The 17,779-nt window shown below is 40.4% G+C and overlaps 1 protein-coding gene across 12 annotated transcripts in view; it reads right to left on the minus strand.

The window, feature by feature from the left end:
- BRSK2 (BR serine/threonine kinase 2) overlaps positions 1-17,352 on the minus strand; it is a 330,006-nt gene extending 312,654 nt beyond the window's left edge. For 11 of the 12 annotated variants that reach the window (XM_054825944.1, XM_054825945.1, XM_054825943.1 and 8 more), the window contains exon 1: positions 16,932-17,346. In XM_054825944.1, coding sequence (XP_054681919.1) covers positions 16,932-17,025 — 94 coding nt within the window. In that variant the 5' untranslated portion in view covers positions 17,026-17,346. Of the gene's footprint in view, positions 1-16,931 lie in introns of all 12 variants that reach the window. The other variant, XM_054825941.1, reaches the window with a different exon arrangement.
- Positions 17,353-17,779: the final 427 nt, after the last annotated feature.

Raw genomic sequence — 17,779 nt, forward strand, 5'->3', positions numbered from 1 at the left:
ATTTGCACGTAACTGTGGCTTGCCATCTCAAAAATAGTAAGGAGTAATATTTATCTACTTTCTGAACTCCTATTTTTACCTCCCAGTACTTAACTTAATACTTCAAAACAGGTCTTAATTGGGACCCAAGTGATAGCTAAGTCTCATACTAGCAAAAGGGTAAATTTCACTCCTACAGCACTGATGAGAAGAGTCTCCTTCCCCATTAGCTGAAATATTTTTTCCAGGCAGTAACTTGCAATATAACTATTATTAACGCCCATATAACAGACTAGTAAGGTCATCCCTTTAAAAAATTCTTTGATATTTCAAGTTTATCAACAGCCTCCTCAGAAATGCCTGCATTCCTAACAATTCAGCCAGTCTTTAGAATAACCCATTAGCCTCACCACCCACTTCAAACTGACCTATACCCTTTCCAGGCAATAGTTCTCAAAGCTGAAACTCACTGAAATAGCATTTGGTAAATATCATTTTGCCAAATAAGACTGTTGGTATTATCAGTTGGGTGCATTTATTAACCTTGCTTTGCCTTTTACATTCCACTTCCAAATTTAGGTGGGGGTTGTGATGAGGTAGGATTGGAAACGAAGAGAGAGGAGATATGGGACTATGTGGCAGCTTAATGTGAGGCATTTTTAAAAGCATCTGTTACCAGTCTGTCAGAATTTCCAAAGATTACTTTTTAAAAAAAAAAAAAGAAGAAGAAAAAAACCCCCACACCACCAGAGGGCTACTGCCTGCAGGAAAATAAAACTGCTGCATTTTAACACTGCAGTATAATTCTGCCAGCTCCACGGGAGCATAAATAAAAGTGACCAAGTCATAAATCTTTTGTAAGTAGAACACAGCATCATACAAACATAGTTTTACTCAGTGACATCTTGTTTGAGATATCAGGGACAAATGTCCCTAAGGAAAGAAGCAACAAAAGTCAGCATAGCCAAAAATTGTCAAAATGGGAACATCAAAGCAATTTTTCTATTTTATTAGATAGTTAAAACAACTTTAGTTTTAAATTGCAGCCACAGAGATTTCAGCATTTATGTATCAACATTACAGTAATCAAAAGGAGAAGCTATGGAAGACAAACACAGCATGAAAAGGTATCATCACCTGGACAGACCAGGCTGTACAGCCTGTTCCATCCTCAGGAGATGAAAATCCACGGAAGTACATTAAACAAAATGAAGCTAGTAAAAATGAAAACTACCATAAATAAATAAATAATCACTAGGCCTACATAATAGGGTTATCCCAGGCCTTTCCATGCTGCTTTATTTCTAAAAAAAGTTATCAATACTAGCTGGGTAATCCTGTCAGCCCCAGAAGGGAAGTCAAGCATTATCTTAGTTTTACAGTAGGGCATTGTCCTGGTTCTGGCGAGGATAGAGTTAATTTCACAAGGAACCAGGACAGGTGAGCCAAGCTGGCCGGGGGCTATTCCACACCATGTGACATCATGTCCACCATAAAAGGGGGCTACTGGAGGAGGGGGGAGTGTCGGTGTGGCTCCAGGACAAGCTGAGTGTCTGGTCAGTCGGATTGATAAATTGCTTTCTGTTATCACCCACTGTGAATATCTGTTATCAGTACTGTTGTTGATTGTTTCCCTCTCCCTTGCTGTCCCAGTAAACTGTCCTTATCCCAACCCACGAGGCTTTGCCTTTGTTTTTCCGTTCTCCTCCCCATCCCGCCAGGGGAGGGGTGAGCAGCCCGTGGTGTTCAGCTGCTGGCTGCGGCTAAAGCACATCAGGCATCATAAAAAAACATCAAAAAACCAAAACCAACGAACAAAAAAACCAAAAACCCCAACACATAAATTCACTTGCTACACAGGCTCCGCCCCAAGTCAATAGCTGAGCCTGTTAGGTCCAGTGAATACTACAGAGGTATTGTTTCTGCATAATCTACCTTATAACTGCACAATGACATGAATAGAGCCTGTTTTGTACATGTCTCTACTACTCTTCCCCAAGTAGTGACCCAGCTAGGACCCTGTAGCATTGCAGAGACCGTGAGAGTACCTGCGTGACCAGCAGGTCGAGGGAGGTGATCCTGCCCCTCTGCTCTGCTCTTCTGAGACCCCGCCTAGAGTACTGTGTTCAGCTTTGGGGCCCCCAACATAAGGAGGACATGGAGCTGATGGAGCGAGTCCAGAGGAGGGCCACAAAGATGATCAGAGGGCTGGAGCACCTCTCCTATGAGGACAGGCTGAGAGAGTTGGGCTTGTTCAGCCTGGAGAAGAGAAGGCTCTGAGGACCTTAGAGCAGACTTCCAGTACCTAAAGGGGGCCTACAAGAAAGCTGGAGAGGGACCATTTACAAGAGCATGTAGTGATAGGACAAGGGGTAATGGCCTAAAGCTGAAGGAGGGTAGATTTAGATTAGATATTAGGAAGTAATTCTTTACTGTGAGGGTGATGAGGCACTGGAACAGGTTGCCCAGAGAGGTTGCGTAAGTGTTCAAGGCCAGGTTGGATGGGGCTTTGGGCAACCTGGTCTAGTGGAGGGTGTCCCTGCCCACGGCAGGGGGGTTGGAACTAGGTGATCTTTGAGGTCCCTTCTAACCCAAACCATTCTATGATTCCATGAAATAGGACCCAATCTTTTGAGAAGTTGAGTACCTTTAATCCAACAGACCTTGGGAGTACAGAATAATCTTTCACATCAGAATTAGAACTCTACAGGATCAAGCACAAGGTTGGTATTTTGCATACACAAAAAAACCCAACCCTGAAATTAAGTCATACATACACAAAGTGCACAATGCATTATGTATATAAACGTTTAGCTTATCCACATCTGACATACCGTATTGATTTGTAGCTGATGCAGGGTTTATTAAGAGAGCAAAACAAAAGGCACAACTGGTACAAATAAATAATCAGGCAAAGATGGGGAAGACTGGACTTCTACACAGGGCAAGTTTCTCGGTTGCTCTGGTACACTTCTCCAACCCTTACAGAGCCTGCAATACCCTATTTTCACTGCTGCTTGTAGCAGGAGATAATAGTGTTACCCATCAGTGCTAGAGTTCCACCTCTGATTGTAAGGCAGACATACTCTTTGATCGTGATCTTTTGCCTTGCTATATTTTCAAGTCCCACCATTTCAATGAGGAGAAAAAGGCCTATGACACACAGATTTCTTCCCTCCGGTGCACTCTTCAGAAATGTGTAGTAGAGAAGTAGACACTTGAACAGTAAATATGATGTTAAGTTTGCTATTCCAATCAATCTTTTTATGAATTCTTGAGAAGCAGTCCACAGGCCACTTGGTTCCGCAGAGCCACAGGCACCAAAACAATGAAAATAAATAAGCATTGGTGGAGCTAGAGAGGCTCCCGGCTGTAACTAATTCGGTGGTGATAAAAGTAATGGCGATGACAGCATTACGACACAGATCCAGAAGCCATGCCTATTTTTGCACCATTTCCTCTGAGCAGGAAGAGCCACCTGGTAACAAGATGGCAACTGTCCCAACCATGCTAGTAGTCTGGATGTTGCTTTCCCTAGCAAAGATCCAGTAATGATAAAGGTAAGGACATTTTCTACATCCTGAAGCTTAATGTAAACTGGCCAGATTACTTCAGTATATGTATGTGTGGAATACTAGAGAAGAATTACTGCTAAAAGTATTAAAACATTTGCTTGTCTTAATTTGTCTGTTAGCTGAGCAGACAGACTTCTGCTTTAAGAATGCAAGATAGTAATTTGTAAAATGCTGGGCCTGTATTTTCAGTTTGAATTGAATTCACTTACAGCATCATTCCACTTTGTGCTCTAATTTGCTTGAATATTCACTGCAGAGGAGATGTATTCCTAGGCTGCTCTTAACTAGAACACTGCCAGAGGTCTGCCTCTGCTGCCATCAATGAGAAGCCGTTCATGGGTCAAATTCCGCTCTCAGATAAACTTCAACAAGGCCTTGAAGTCACTGAGACTGCATAGATGTAACGGAGTGGGGAATTTGACTAAGTAATGTTTTCAGCACAATCAGGAAACAACCAGAAGCAAGAGAGATGGGATTTCACAAATATGAGCAATGAAATAAGCCACAGACCCAGAAGAAAAGCAGCATGGGACAAAACCCAGAAACACTAGGACAGATATTTCTTTGTTGTCAATGATTACTGATTTTAATCAGGCTTTACTGATTTATAGGAGTGGGAAGTTTGGGAAAAGTGTAGATTAACTAGTTTCAAATGCTAATGAAAAACTATTTAAGGCTGGTGCTCGTAAAGTATTACGGATCTTAAAAGCTGTGCCACTCATAGCCATGTCTTTTCAACAAAACAAATGCCCGTGTTTAATAGGGCTATAGCGCTTGTGTCATTGCCAAGTTCTAATATAATACTTGGCTTTGTCTTTGGTGGCGATTTTTGTACAGACAGGCATTGCAAACACACAAACAGCTCTCAGTCTTCCTCTCAGCTTTCTGCAGGAAAGGACTACTTCAAATACTGCCACTGTACCAAAATGGATACATGAAGGAAATACAGAGAGGGCTCCCTTCTTCTCACACTCCCCAATCACTGAGCTCAGCTCGTAAACAGAAAGGACCAAGTACTAGCTTCCACTCTCCCTGCTTAGCACTGCTCCAGCAGCAGCAAGTAGGCAGGAATCCAGCCTATCAAGCTGGCTGGGGATTCCCCCAGTATTAGGGAATCACGATGTGGTTTAGCACCACTTTTTCCTCCTCATTTTGGTGGAAGAGTCTTAACCAAGGTGAGGACAATATTTGAAGAGTAGCTGTATTCCACTAATCCCCATCTGCCATAGCGGCATCTTCAAAACCAAATGCAGATTAGAGAAGCTGTGCTGTTTAGGACAGCTTTGCTTTAGCCTAATTTCTTCAGCAAACAAAATTTAAATGTTCAGGCTGTCTGTCTGTAATTCCCCCATAACACCATAGATGAACAAGTTTCAAGCAACTTTGAAAGAGCAAGGGAAGTGTCTAAGATTCTACAAATTTCATGGAAAGTGCTGAGTATCTGGGGAAATAAGAGATTCAAACTATTGCTCCCACAATGGAAAGAGTAATTGTGATTTAATCTTTAATGTATTCCAAGAGAAAGAAAAAGGATGGACAGGCAGCAGAGATGGCTCCAAATGAGCCACAAACACTGTCTTCACCTAGCGCAAGTGACAAGGATATATAGAGAGAGCAGGAGGAGGAGGGAAATATGGGATACAAAACTGGAGGAAACAATGTTCCTTAGTTTCACAGTTCACTGAACAAGTTATGGTTTAGTTGCACAGGATAACTCAGAATAGCAGAAGAGTTGAGGTTGGATGTGATCTCTGCAGATCATCTAGTCCAACGTCCCTGGTCAAAGCAGAGTCAACTACAGCAGGCTCCTCAAGGCTGCACCTAATCTGGTTTTGAATATGTGCAAGGATGGAGACTTCACAACACCTCTAGGCAATCTGTGCCAGGTTCAACCCACCCTCACAGGGGAGAAGCTTCTTCTGTATTTAAATGGAATCTCCTATACACACACAAAAGCGCAAGATTAGTGTTTCAGCATGAAAGGAATTATATGCAGATGATGTAACATAAATTATCTTTCCTCTCAGTTCACAACTTAGGCAAGACACATGAAATGGGGAAGACAAAACATATGCAAGGGAAAATAATTGTCCAAGGACACACAGTGCATCAGTGTTAATTTCCCAAAGATAATGCATCTGTACAAGAAGTGGGAGAAAACACTATAAGTACCTTATTTTTCAGTCTACCCTGACCATACAGTTTAAAAAAAAACTCTAACAATAATATATGCTTATTTAGAGATACTCTAACAAAAACAGCCTATTTCTACCAGCTCTTCTAGCAGTAACCATCAACCTATTTAAATAGGGCTGAAGTGATTAAGGAGCTCAGTCTTGGAACTGTAACATCCTCAAAAGTTTTCTAAGAATACCCTGCTAAAGTCTTCATTAATTTGCTGTATATCACAGCTGTAGAACAAATTAAATACCTGTCTAGCATCCTCTAGGTTAGGATGCCAATCCTTGAACCAGTTTCCAGTTTGAAGAGGCAAGGTAACTTCACAAGTTAAAAAACAAAGAAACAAACAAAAAAACCCCAAACCAAAAACCCCCATCAAACCAAAAAAAAGATGACCGGAACTTCAAAAGCAAAACCACAGACCAATCCTGTACCTGCTGACAGCAGGTCATCTCAACTTGACAGCCAAGCTACTCATAATTTACAACCTCAAAATAAGATGAGAGCTTTAGAACAGAATATTGGAAGAGATGAAGAGATTCTAGTAAAAGTAAAAAAATTTGAGTCAAATCCATTCCTTAATCTTGGGGACAGGTCACAGCTATTAAAAGGAATTCACACAGTGACTGAATAAAACTTACCTAGAGCGAGTGGCTGGCAGGAGTAACCTAACCCTCACCTGGCAAACAGTCAGCAAAAGACATGAGAAATTTTTAAACATCCCATATAGTGCATTTCATACCACAAGGGTTTGGATTATTAAGTCTTCTTTTCCTATTTTAACTTGTACTTTAATTCAACTGCAATAAAACAGTAGTCTTAGCAAAGTCTTATGCTAGCTTAGCACAGACTTAATCAGAGCAGGACACTGTTTTTTTAAAAATAAAATTTTTACAAAAAAAAAAAAAAAAAAAGGAAATCATACATCACCAGCTCATGTTTAGCTGCAAATATGTTATTGCTGGTCCCTCTTCATCATAAATTATATTACCATAGGGCAGATGAGCCAACACTATGAACCTGGGCTATGATGTACTTCATTCTGGACCAAAGCAAAAAAAAAATCACTTTTCCAGGAAGAGCATCTGTGTAGAAATGTCATGTCTACATTGCTAGCCACATATAAAATAATTTAAAAAAAGAGTGAAATAAGATAAAGACCCAAACAATTCCATCAACATTCCCTGCTGGGTCAGCATGAAGACCTGGTATATGGAAAATAAGGAGGTGATTGGTGACAGCCAACACAGCTTTACCAGGGGCAAATCGTGCCTGACAGCTTTGGTGGCCTTCTATGATGGGGTTACAGCATTGGTGGATAAGGGAAGAGTAACTAACGTCATCTACCTGGACTTGTGCAAGGCATCTGACACCGTCCCGCATGACATCCTTGTCTCTAAATTGGAGAGACATGGATTCGATGGATGGACCACTCGGTGGATAAGGAATTGGCTGGATGGTCGCACTCAAAGAGTTGTGGTCAACGGCTCAATGTCCAGGTGGAGAACAGCGATGAGTGGCATTCCTCAGGGGTCGGTACTGGGACCGGCACTGTTCAACATCTTTGTCGGTGACATGGACAGTGGGATCGAGTGCACCCTCAGCAAGTTTGCCAACGACACCAAACTGTGTGATGTGGTCAACATGCTGGAGTGAAGGGATCCCATCCAGAGGGACCTCGACAGGCTGGAGAGGTGGGCCTGTGCGAACCACATGAAGTTCAACAAGGCCAAGTGCAAGGTCCTGCATGTGGGTCGGCACAATCCCCAGCACAGCTATAGGCTGGGTGATGAATGGATTGAAAGCAGCCCCAAAGAGAAGGACTTGGGTGTCTTGATTGATGAGAAGCTCAACACGAGCGGGCAGTGTGCGCTTGCAGCCCAGAAAGCCAACCGTGTCCTGGGCTGCATCAAAAGAGGTGTGACCAGCAGGTCGAGGGAGGTGATCCTGCCCCTCTACTCCGCTCTTGTGAGACACCACCTGGAGTACTGCGTCCAGCTCTGGGGGCCCCAGTACAGGAGAGACATCGAGCTGTTGGAGAGAGTCCAGAGGAGGGCCACGAAGCTGATCAGAGGGATGGAGCACCTCTCCTATGAGGACAGGCTGAGACAGTTGGGATTGTTCAGCCTGGAGAAAAGGTGGCTCCGGGGAGATCTAATTGGGGCTTACCAGTACCTGAAGGGGGCCTACAGGAAAGATGGTCAGGGACTGTTTATCAGGGAGTGTAGTGACAGGACAAGGGGTAATGGGTTTAACCTGAAGGAGGGTCGATTTAGATTAGGTGTTAGAAATTCTTTACTGTTAGAGTGGTGACGTACTGGAACAGGTTGCCCAGAGAGGCTGTGGAGGCCCCATCCCTGGAAGTGTTTAAGACCAGGTTGGATGAGGCTTTGGGCAACGTGGTCTAGTGGAGGGTGTCCCTGCCCGTAGCAGGGTGGTTGGAACTAGATGATCTTTGAGGTCCCTTCCAACCCAAACCATTCTATGATTCTACCTTCTCATCTGCAGCTGAAGGACTGCTGTTCAAGCTTTGGCAGACTGAAACTTACAGTTCTAAGAGTAGGCTTTTGATAGACAGTAGAAAATTAACACATTTTTGGTCCAGACCAGTTTGCTTCTCTCAGAAACCAGCTCCTCCATTATTTTTGTTCCAGTCAATAGTGCTTTTCATAGCTAAATGACAAGGGCAGTCAGCTTATGGCATGTAAGGCTGAACACACAGAGGAATGACACTGCAAAAGCAGAGCTTGTTAATACATATGTAAGGCAGACATTATTAAAAAAATATACATTATCACACTGATTTTTTTCCTCCCACATTAAGCATATAATGCAAAAGATAGCAAATCAAAATTGCAAGAGCCTCAGGATATAAAGAGAGTATGTTGTCTTGTAAGTAGAAGCAAGCAGCCAGAAGAGCACTTACTAAATGGATGCCTGAACAGTTTTCCTATTTTTTTTTAAAGTTAAGCACTTCACTGTAAATATTATCATGCCTATAATTCCCACAGAGTTGGAATACTAAAACAAAAAACGGAAGTACCTGCACACCCTAAGCCACTTGGATGCTCATTTCTCTCCTCAATTCCCCCCTGCACCTTGCATTAACCCATTTACTGTCAGTTGATGTTGCAAATCTTGGTGCAAAGCTTTTACCAGCAATAATCTCCTTTTGTCAGTAACCGGCAAGTTATCTACTGTTTTTCCAAACTCCTTAATTATCAAATCACTGATTATCAATGGGTGGATGTTAGATAAGAAAATGAAGAGCAGCCTGTTATCAGTGGTAAGCTACACAAGGAGTGGTCCCGCAAGTCTAACCTCTACCTTCCACCTCCTCAAATTAAAAATGTTTATTTGAACAAGAAATTAAAAAAATACTTCTTCTTTTCCTCTGAAGTATGCAATAATCTTTATGCAAGGAAGCCAGAGTAGGAACAGTGACAGTCTAGAAGGCAGAAACTGCCTGGCACAGCCATGGGGAGCAAAACAGTAAGCTCAGCCAATAGAACTTTATGAAAGAGTTTTTTAGGGCAGCTTTAAGGCTACTTTAATTTATGTCAATTGACAGTGATCTCTGTGGCCTTCAGGAAATAATAAAATAATATTCTCAAAATAAAACTGAGAGTGTTGACAACTCAAGATAAATATTCTGTTCTACCCACTCCAGCACTGAGTAACTATCCCTCAGCTACCTGCACCAGCCTGAAGGTTATTCTGCACTACTATGAAGGCAACAGTACCATTTGTAAGGGAACATACCTATATTTGCTTACATTTAAACACCATCATTTACCTTCTTTGTCCATATTGCTCTTTATCCTCAATCTCACAACACTTCCATTAATTATCCTTTAAAAACCGTATCCCAAGCTCACTGCAAAAGAAACAGCATACTCCTATTTACGCAGTCCACAGAACAACGACTATCTCTTAGGCATCTCTGCCACAAATGTCACATTCAAGAAAAAATTGCTTACAGCTACATCAACAGCGAGTAATACACTTTTATGAAAGGAACCAATACAATTTCCTCTGTTCCACCTAAATTCCATTTAAACCCAATTTTCAAATGCTGTGAAGCAATGAAAAAAAAACTTCTGGGTGGATTTTTTGCATGGTTTTTACCAGAATTTAAAGAAATAAAGGTATTAATAAAAGTGTTATTCTACATTTAATTTTGAATAGGGATATAAGTCAAATGGAACTGGATGAACACTATTAATAAGCTCTAAAAGTAGGCATTTGAAATTAGGTGTGATTTGGTCATATTTCTGTACCTTTTAAAAAACCTTTCCGGAAAGCTTCGCATCTTCCAGGCAAGGGTGCTCATGGGAATCATGTCCAAACTGTCTAGGAAAACTAAATTTTCTGTTTCCACTTGCAAACATTTATGTTGGAAATGCTCACCCAACTATCCAAGTAGAATGTAACACCCTTATGCAATATATCCAACAGACTACATTCAAGAGTATAATTCAATCTTCGAATACTGTTTAAGTGCAACCAATCCATAAGTGAGGTAAAGACAGTTGGGGAAAGGAGATAAAAACAGTTGTTTGACAGAAAATCTGAAACAAATAAGGACTTAAAGGAAATCACTCTGCACTTACAGACACTACAGATGAAGATGGTTCACATTCATTAAGAACACTATTTACAACAAATTATTCATGTTACTCTACGTATGGATGTTTTGTAGAAAAACAGTATTGTTTATGCATGAACTGAAAATGGAACAATCTCCTCATATTCCACAAGCAGAATGAACAGCATTATTGACTGGTATTGCTAAACGTCTTGGGTTTAAAACAAACAGAAGATTTCTTTGAGATATTTCTTAACAGAACAATCCACAACAAACAAAAAAATTCCACCTGTACCTATTTATCATGTGCTTGATGATCTTCCTACTGAAGTCAGCTCAACTCAGCACACTCACTGACTTCACAAGGGCAATTTACAGTATCTCAACATTTGAAGAGAAGCACTCCTTGAGCATTCATTTATTCTTTACTCTACCTTCATGGGCATCTATATCCAGGCTTCCACCCCTTCTTATTTTGACTATTCCCCCATGTGCATAATACATTCTTCATGCAATGTCTCTTACTTCAGAGGGCATTACTTCCAAATTTATTTCCTTTCAAATCTGTTCTGAAAGCTAGAATTCTTTTACCACCTACGTTTGTTCTATATTACCTACCCACTAATTTTGAGGTGGATATCAACATTTATTGCCATTGCAATTACTGTTTAACTCTCTACAGTATACAATATTAAAGACTTCCCAAAATATGTACAGAGTAAATTTATGAAATTGAAAAATATGAAAAAATATTGCAATGCTGGAGAATCCAAAACATACACTGGCTGCTCCACTCAATTTACAAAAGGAATTGTAAGAACCCACTTAAAATTCTACATTTGCTCTTCTCATGGAATCACAGGTTTTCTAGAGATCAGAAAGAATATCTCTCAGGAGGTAAATTCTATTGAGAAGCTTTTTTAATTTCTTTAACCTCTCTCATCATTCTAATGCAATCCTTCCCACTGTAGCAGCATAAAATGACATTAGAGCAGTGATAGAAAGTAGAAAAGTGTTCGAGCAGGGCAAGAACTCTATTTGTGAAATCACTACCTTCCATAGTTCCTGCTGATGTCTGAAACGTAGGTATATAAATAGTCATATAGTCGTACTCATTTGGCAGTATCTGAATTTTAACAACTCTTGGGTGAGAAAGCTTACTGTGCTTTACAAAAACAATCATTCAAAGCCTGCTCCCATTTCAAAAAGTTCATAATAATTTTGCTACTGATATTGGGGTAAAAGACTAATGGTGTGCCTCTACAAAGTTTGCAGAAGGATGGAAGCTAGAAATCATTTTCACTATAGTTAGCAAACAGGAATTTGCTTTAATTAGAGAGTGAAAGTCATAAAAGGTATATATGAACTTTGCAGTTCAGACATGCAGCATGGTAATACTAGTTTACTTCAGTCAGTAATGAAGGCAAATGATACTTTTGAACAGTCAGATGAAAAGTATATAAACTTAAGAAAGACCAAATCTCTCAAAACTCGTAACCGTTACTTGAAAATGCATTAAGTCTAAGTCACTGTGACATAACCTTTCTTGGCAAAAATCTCATTCTTAAGACCTCTACTGCCCACAGTATTGCTTGCAATATTTATTTCTATGATTACTAATTAACCATTTAAGTCTTCACAGACTATCATAACAAAAGGTATGGATTCACTGTTCTGAAAGAAACTTTTTTAAGGAAAGTAAAATATATATATGAAAGCATTAATAGAATATATACTGGTTTTTTGTTTGTTTGTTTAAAAAGACCATGGGGAGAACTACAATGATTTACAGCTCTCTAAAGATATATTCACCTAGACAGCTAAATGGAATAAAGCTGTACTCTTTAGATTCTCTCTAGATCCAACACGCTGGGTCAGAAAAAAAAATATTATAGCCGTATGAATGAAAAGGATATACTTTGTTTAGCCTACTTACTGAAAGAAACCAGGCTTCTGAGATCACATTGTCTACCAAACACTCCTTGAATAGCTCTGAAGCTTTCAATTTCAACCAAATTTGACAGAGACAAATAAAAAAATTAACAAATTTCAGTTTCTGCTGGTGTCATGGTAACAGGTGGTTAAGGCTGTAAAGAAACATCCTGTTTAAGCTGTCACTGAATAAAAGGCTCTTAAATGCGCTAAGACCCAAATTTAATGATTTCTGTTCTTACATAACCCAATAACACACTGCTGAACACCTCACTGACAGCTCATATATAATTAACATGTTATACACCAAAATAGCTGCAAGTTATATGGTATACAATGCAGAAAAGGGACTCCCTACGCTTTTTGTGAAGGTCGAAGTGTCATGAGTTTCAAGCAGGATTCTTTGTCTTGAATGTCTGCAGAACTGGGCTTAAAACAGAATGAACAAGACAAAAATGGATCAGCAGCATTAAGTTTTTCATCAAGTTTATCTCAAAGTGAATAGGGTAACTCTCACTTAGAGCCAAAGTCTTATTGCTTGTAGACAGAGTAGCAGTTTGGAAATTTCAAGTAGACACTGAACTGGTGCCATAGCAAACAATGATGCTGAAGCCTATACAGTGACTGTCAAATGGAAACACAAGGAAACCCTCTGAAACGCTGAAGCCCTTCACAAGAAATACTTCAGTTCTTCATCTTTGGACTCATTAATAAATATTCACTACAGTCAATCTGAATTACTCTTAAGAATTTCAAGGGTGAAACAGGGGTTAAAGAGGCCAAAAGAAACACATGAACAAAGATATTTGTGGTATTAAAAAAAAGCAAAGAATATACAAGAAGCTGATTTCACACAGAATTAGTGGAAAATGGAGAAAAGCCTCTGTTTGATCTAAAATATGATCAGGTATGACTGGGGTTTCTCAAGGCACGCTGTTTCCACGTGTGTTATTGCAACATGACACACATCCTTTGCTCATTACTGTTAATTACAATGAAAACCTCCTATAATTAACTGTAGAAGAATGTATCAATGAAGCTTAGATAAACCAACCTTTTCTCGCACACCCATATATATAGTAATGATCTTTTACACTGACAGTTCTGTAAAATAATTTTGATTACGAGGTTATGCTGCTTCTTGTATTCTTGCAAAATCATTCAAATACAGATTCCATGAGCTATTCCTCCAGCTGCAGTCAACAAGAGGTGCTCTGAATTCAACCTATTACAAAAGCAAACCATCTTACTACAGTACTCAAATTATACATTAAATTTGTATGCTACATTATTAAAAATAATTTTCCTTCATTCCTCTATCATTCCTACTACCAGCAAAGACCTAAGCACAGACATTTTTCAGCACTGCCCCGCGTAGCCCTTTTCCAACTTCTCCAACTAAGAGGCCCTAATCCTCTCTTTGTGGCATAAGTCACCCTCAGCACACTTGATGCACCAGGACAAATTTTGCATATCCGATTTTGAATGCTAATCGACACTTTCAACAACGGTTGTTACCCACCAATTTCAACTGAAGGCTTTTCTGTGTCAGTTTTGCCCACCCACAGGCAGATGTCACTAGGTTCCACTAATGTCCCAGGTACGACAACTGGATTTCTTTGCAGGGACCAGTAAGCTGCTGTTGGTAAACACTTTTTTTCAGCTATCAAGGTGGCAACCAGTGACAAGTTCACAGACAGAAAGCCAGCGAGAGTTCTACTCGCCATAAAGTTCTCCCTCCATGGCACTCTTTCTAAGTCTGCCCTGAACTATGAGCCCACACTCCTTCCCAACACCTTTTGATCTCAGAAAAAGCAGGTAAGAGTGATTAATACATTTATATAATACTAATGTATCTGGGAGCAAAGCTAGACTTTAACTAGAGCCAAGAATCTTTCATTCAAAATAAAAATGACGGATATGAAGATCACTGCAAAATGGATAGGACTTTGCAACACAACTTACGCTTTCTTTCTATTCATCATCACATTTATGCCAGCTTTTATTTCTTACTCTTCTCCCTCCCCTCGGAAAAAAAAAAAAATATTCAAGCCATTACGTCCTAATCTTCCAAGCTTTAAAGTCAAGCTCTAAAGGAATGATTACAACCACTATTCTCTTCAGCCATATGCCACTGCAACCCAAATTCAAAGTTACACACCATGACAACATACTATAGTGAATCAGGCCCTCATACTATGCTTGTCGTCCTCTTCCTAAAATGCTGTAGGTTGCCTGCTTACCCTCCAAAACAAGCAGGATGAGGACTAGCTACATACCACACACTGTTCATGCCATTCTGCATGCTCCCAAATGTGATTAGCACAGAAAATGCGAGAAGACCAGAAGGCATCTTTCCATATTTAGCCATGTATGTTTAATACCGTTAGATTTCACCTCAGTGCATTATTCCATTAATCAAGGGCAGGTATAGCAATGAAGACATAGACTGACATCAGCTACTTTTAAGATTTCTCTTCCTCTTCCCCCCACTTCCAGCTTCTATGACACCACGCATTGTGCATTTTATGTGCATTCATGTGTGCAAACACCAGAGACTTATCTATAAAGATCAGTTATATGGTAAAACTGCAAAAGGAAACTTTCACCCTTGTCCAGCTGGTTGAATAACTGCAGAGGCCAACAGCAGCAAGCCTCTAAATACATCCCCTTCTTCTCCCTCCACCCCCATGTCTCTAATCACTTAGGAGGAAGATAGGAAGATTAGCAGAGAGGAAAAAAATAACCAAAGCTGCAGATAACCCTTTAGGACCACAATGTCAGGATACGAAACATGGAGCAAAAGGTTAATGCAGCTGTATTTTCAGGAATCTCAGACACAATTGTATTTAAAGGGGAGGGAGGGGTGCTGAGAAGGTGAGAGAGAGAAAAAAGGAAATGGTGATGAAGACAAAAATGAATTTGTCATCTACAGCTAGCTCTTTGATCACCTGGAGTATCCAGGAAAGGATTACCAGCAGAAATAGGGCAGTTTTATTACCAATACACTGCAATTTTTCATACAGTATTTTCATTATCATAATCAGAACAGATTTTTAGTAAGAATACAGCTGCAGAAGTAAGGGCTTATTGAGCTATGCAAATAATAAAGGTGGTAACCAAAACAGTGACAGAGGGCTACCTTTAGCAGCAGATACACTTAAGAGATTTGAAAAAAAAAAAATAAAAAAGAAATATAAAAGTCACTTTCACTAGAAGACAATGTCATCTTCACCCATGTCTCTGAACGGTTGCTATGGGGTTGTGAAGAGGAGGGGAAGGATGGAGGGGGGGTGGTTATAATCAATCATCTCAGAAGAGCATTGCTTCTTACAGAGAAAGATCTGGATTTTGACTGTGTCCCTAAGAAAATTGCGGACTGCAGAGCTGCTGCCACGCAGGGCAGTGAGGAAGCAGGCAGAGCAGAGGCAGCAGCTGGGGATGGAAACGCCTATTAAATCCTTTAGACAACAGATGGGCAAAGCTCGGCTGGGTTATAAAAAAAAAATACACCACAATGCATCATGTTTTATTGTCCCACCATAATGAACAACACTTAACACCCACATGCCCAGAGAAGCCCCCCTATGGCTGATCTTCCCCTTTCCCTAAATTATAATCGCAAGTCTCAATCCACTTTTGGGGGGCTTCCAACCCAATGAATTTGCCAGATGCCATTGCTTATTGCACCTGTTACTAAAAAAAATAAATAAAAAAATTAAATAAGGAAGACATTTGTGCTTCTTTTTAAGGCTTTTTCTTCCAATTAATGCTCCCCTGCCCTTGAAGTGAATATACTATCCTAGCAAGCAACAGTAAGTCCAGATCTTGAACGCATTTAGGGGATCTAATTGTGTCATGGAGGGCAGAAGCACCTGCTCTCTGCTAATTCCCTCCACTCAGTTTCCTCTTTTTAATATTTCTTACCATTGTTCCATTCAGGAAAATCTGCTGGGGGTGAGTTTCATAAACAAGCTTTAAGAAAAATAATTAAATAACCTCCCCTCCCCCTCCAATCCCTCCTACAAAAACACAGCATAGCCAGAACGAATTTTCCTACAGATTCTCTATTTTTCTTTTATTTCAGACCCTACCCACAAAAATCACCAGCCCATCCATCCATATTTGCTAAATACCCACAGCAGTCAGTGCCACAGACATACTGTACATATTTCCACCCCCCCAACTGCACCTTAAGGACTACACCCTTTTCAATCATGATGTCATGAAATACTGCTGGTGACTCCCCCACTACCACCACCACCTCCTCCTTGGTACTACAGGCTGTGAACCCTTCATTTCAATATAATTTGATTAAAAAGAAAATGCTCCTAAGTAGGGCAGTGAAAAAATAGATGTGAAAATTCACCACCAGCAGATCATCTATTTTTTCCTCTGCATGCACTCTGGCTGTCATCAGAACAACACCCATTAGCAGGAATAATGAACATAAAGCATCCTGGGCTTTAAAAAAAAAAAAGAAAAAGAAAAAAGGTAGGAAATAAAGAATTAAAATGAAAACTAAAAATAAATAAAGGCAAAAATCCCCAATGAATATTATCTCCACTAAAACAGCAAATGGGAAAACCTGAACCCTCAAATATCCCATCCCCAACACCTCACTGGCTGCTACAGCACCTTCCCCCTAGCGCCGGTGCTGCTGCAAAAGAACCAACCTGTCTGTCCTTTTCCTAGGGTTTTCTCCAAACGATAGGGTCCAACATATTGTGCATGTTGAGCTCCGCTGCCTTCTTTCCCTGTTGATGTCATTTCTACCTGGATCTGTAATTCTGCAATGTGTATGTGCTGATGAGCTGGAATTTCTCTCTGCAGTTCTTTAAATTCCCACTTTGCAGCTGTGCAAGCAAAGCACTCTGTCTTTGCTTTAGTCCACTTGGTTGCAGATTTTTCTCTTCCTCCTCCTTCTCTTCTCTCTCTCTCTCACGTGCTTGTTTTCTCGCTGGGTCTGCCTGGGACGCTGATGGACGAAGGAGTTATTTTAATGTTCAAAGAGGGGGATCTATGATCCAAGCCCAAGGTGCATGATGCTGGTGATCCGAGCTCCGCACGCCTTGTTCTCTCTAGGAGCTGTTCAAGGGAGAGCCAGAGCTAGAGCAGCGGAAGAGCTGGGGCCCGCAGCTGTGATTGACATTAAAAGCAGCCAATCCCCTCATCTCCCACATCCTTCTCCCCTCCTCCTTCCACTACCTTTTCCATCAGCAGCAGTTACTGCCTCTGCTTGCTACAGAGCATTATGATCAATGGCAACAGTAAACACCTAAGTTTATCAGTCTATTGATAAGGCACAATTAAATACAGTTTAACGTGTATATCATTTGAAGACCCAAACATATACTTTTTTTCCTTCTGAATTATACTCCACTATGCAGCTGTACTTCCAGAGTATTAAAGGGCTGAGATTGTGGCAGGAAATAAGAAAGGAAAAAAAAAACCCTATTTCTGAAAATGAGCTTGAGAAATTCATTGATTCTGTTTGATTCTGGAGGACCTACATCTTCTGTGG

This window comes from Grus americana, chromosome 5, assembly GCF_028858705.1.
Source record: "Grus americana isolate bGruAme1 chromosome 5, bGruAme1.mat, whole genome shotgun sequence".
In the NCBI taxonomy this organism is placed as follows: Eukaryota; Metazoa; Chordata; class Aves; order Gruiformes; family Gruidae; genus Grus; species Grus americana.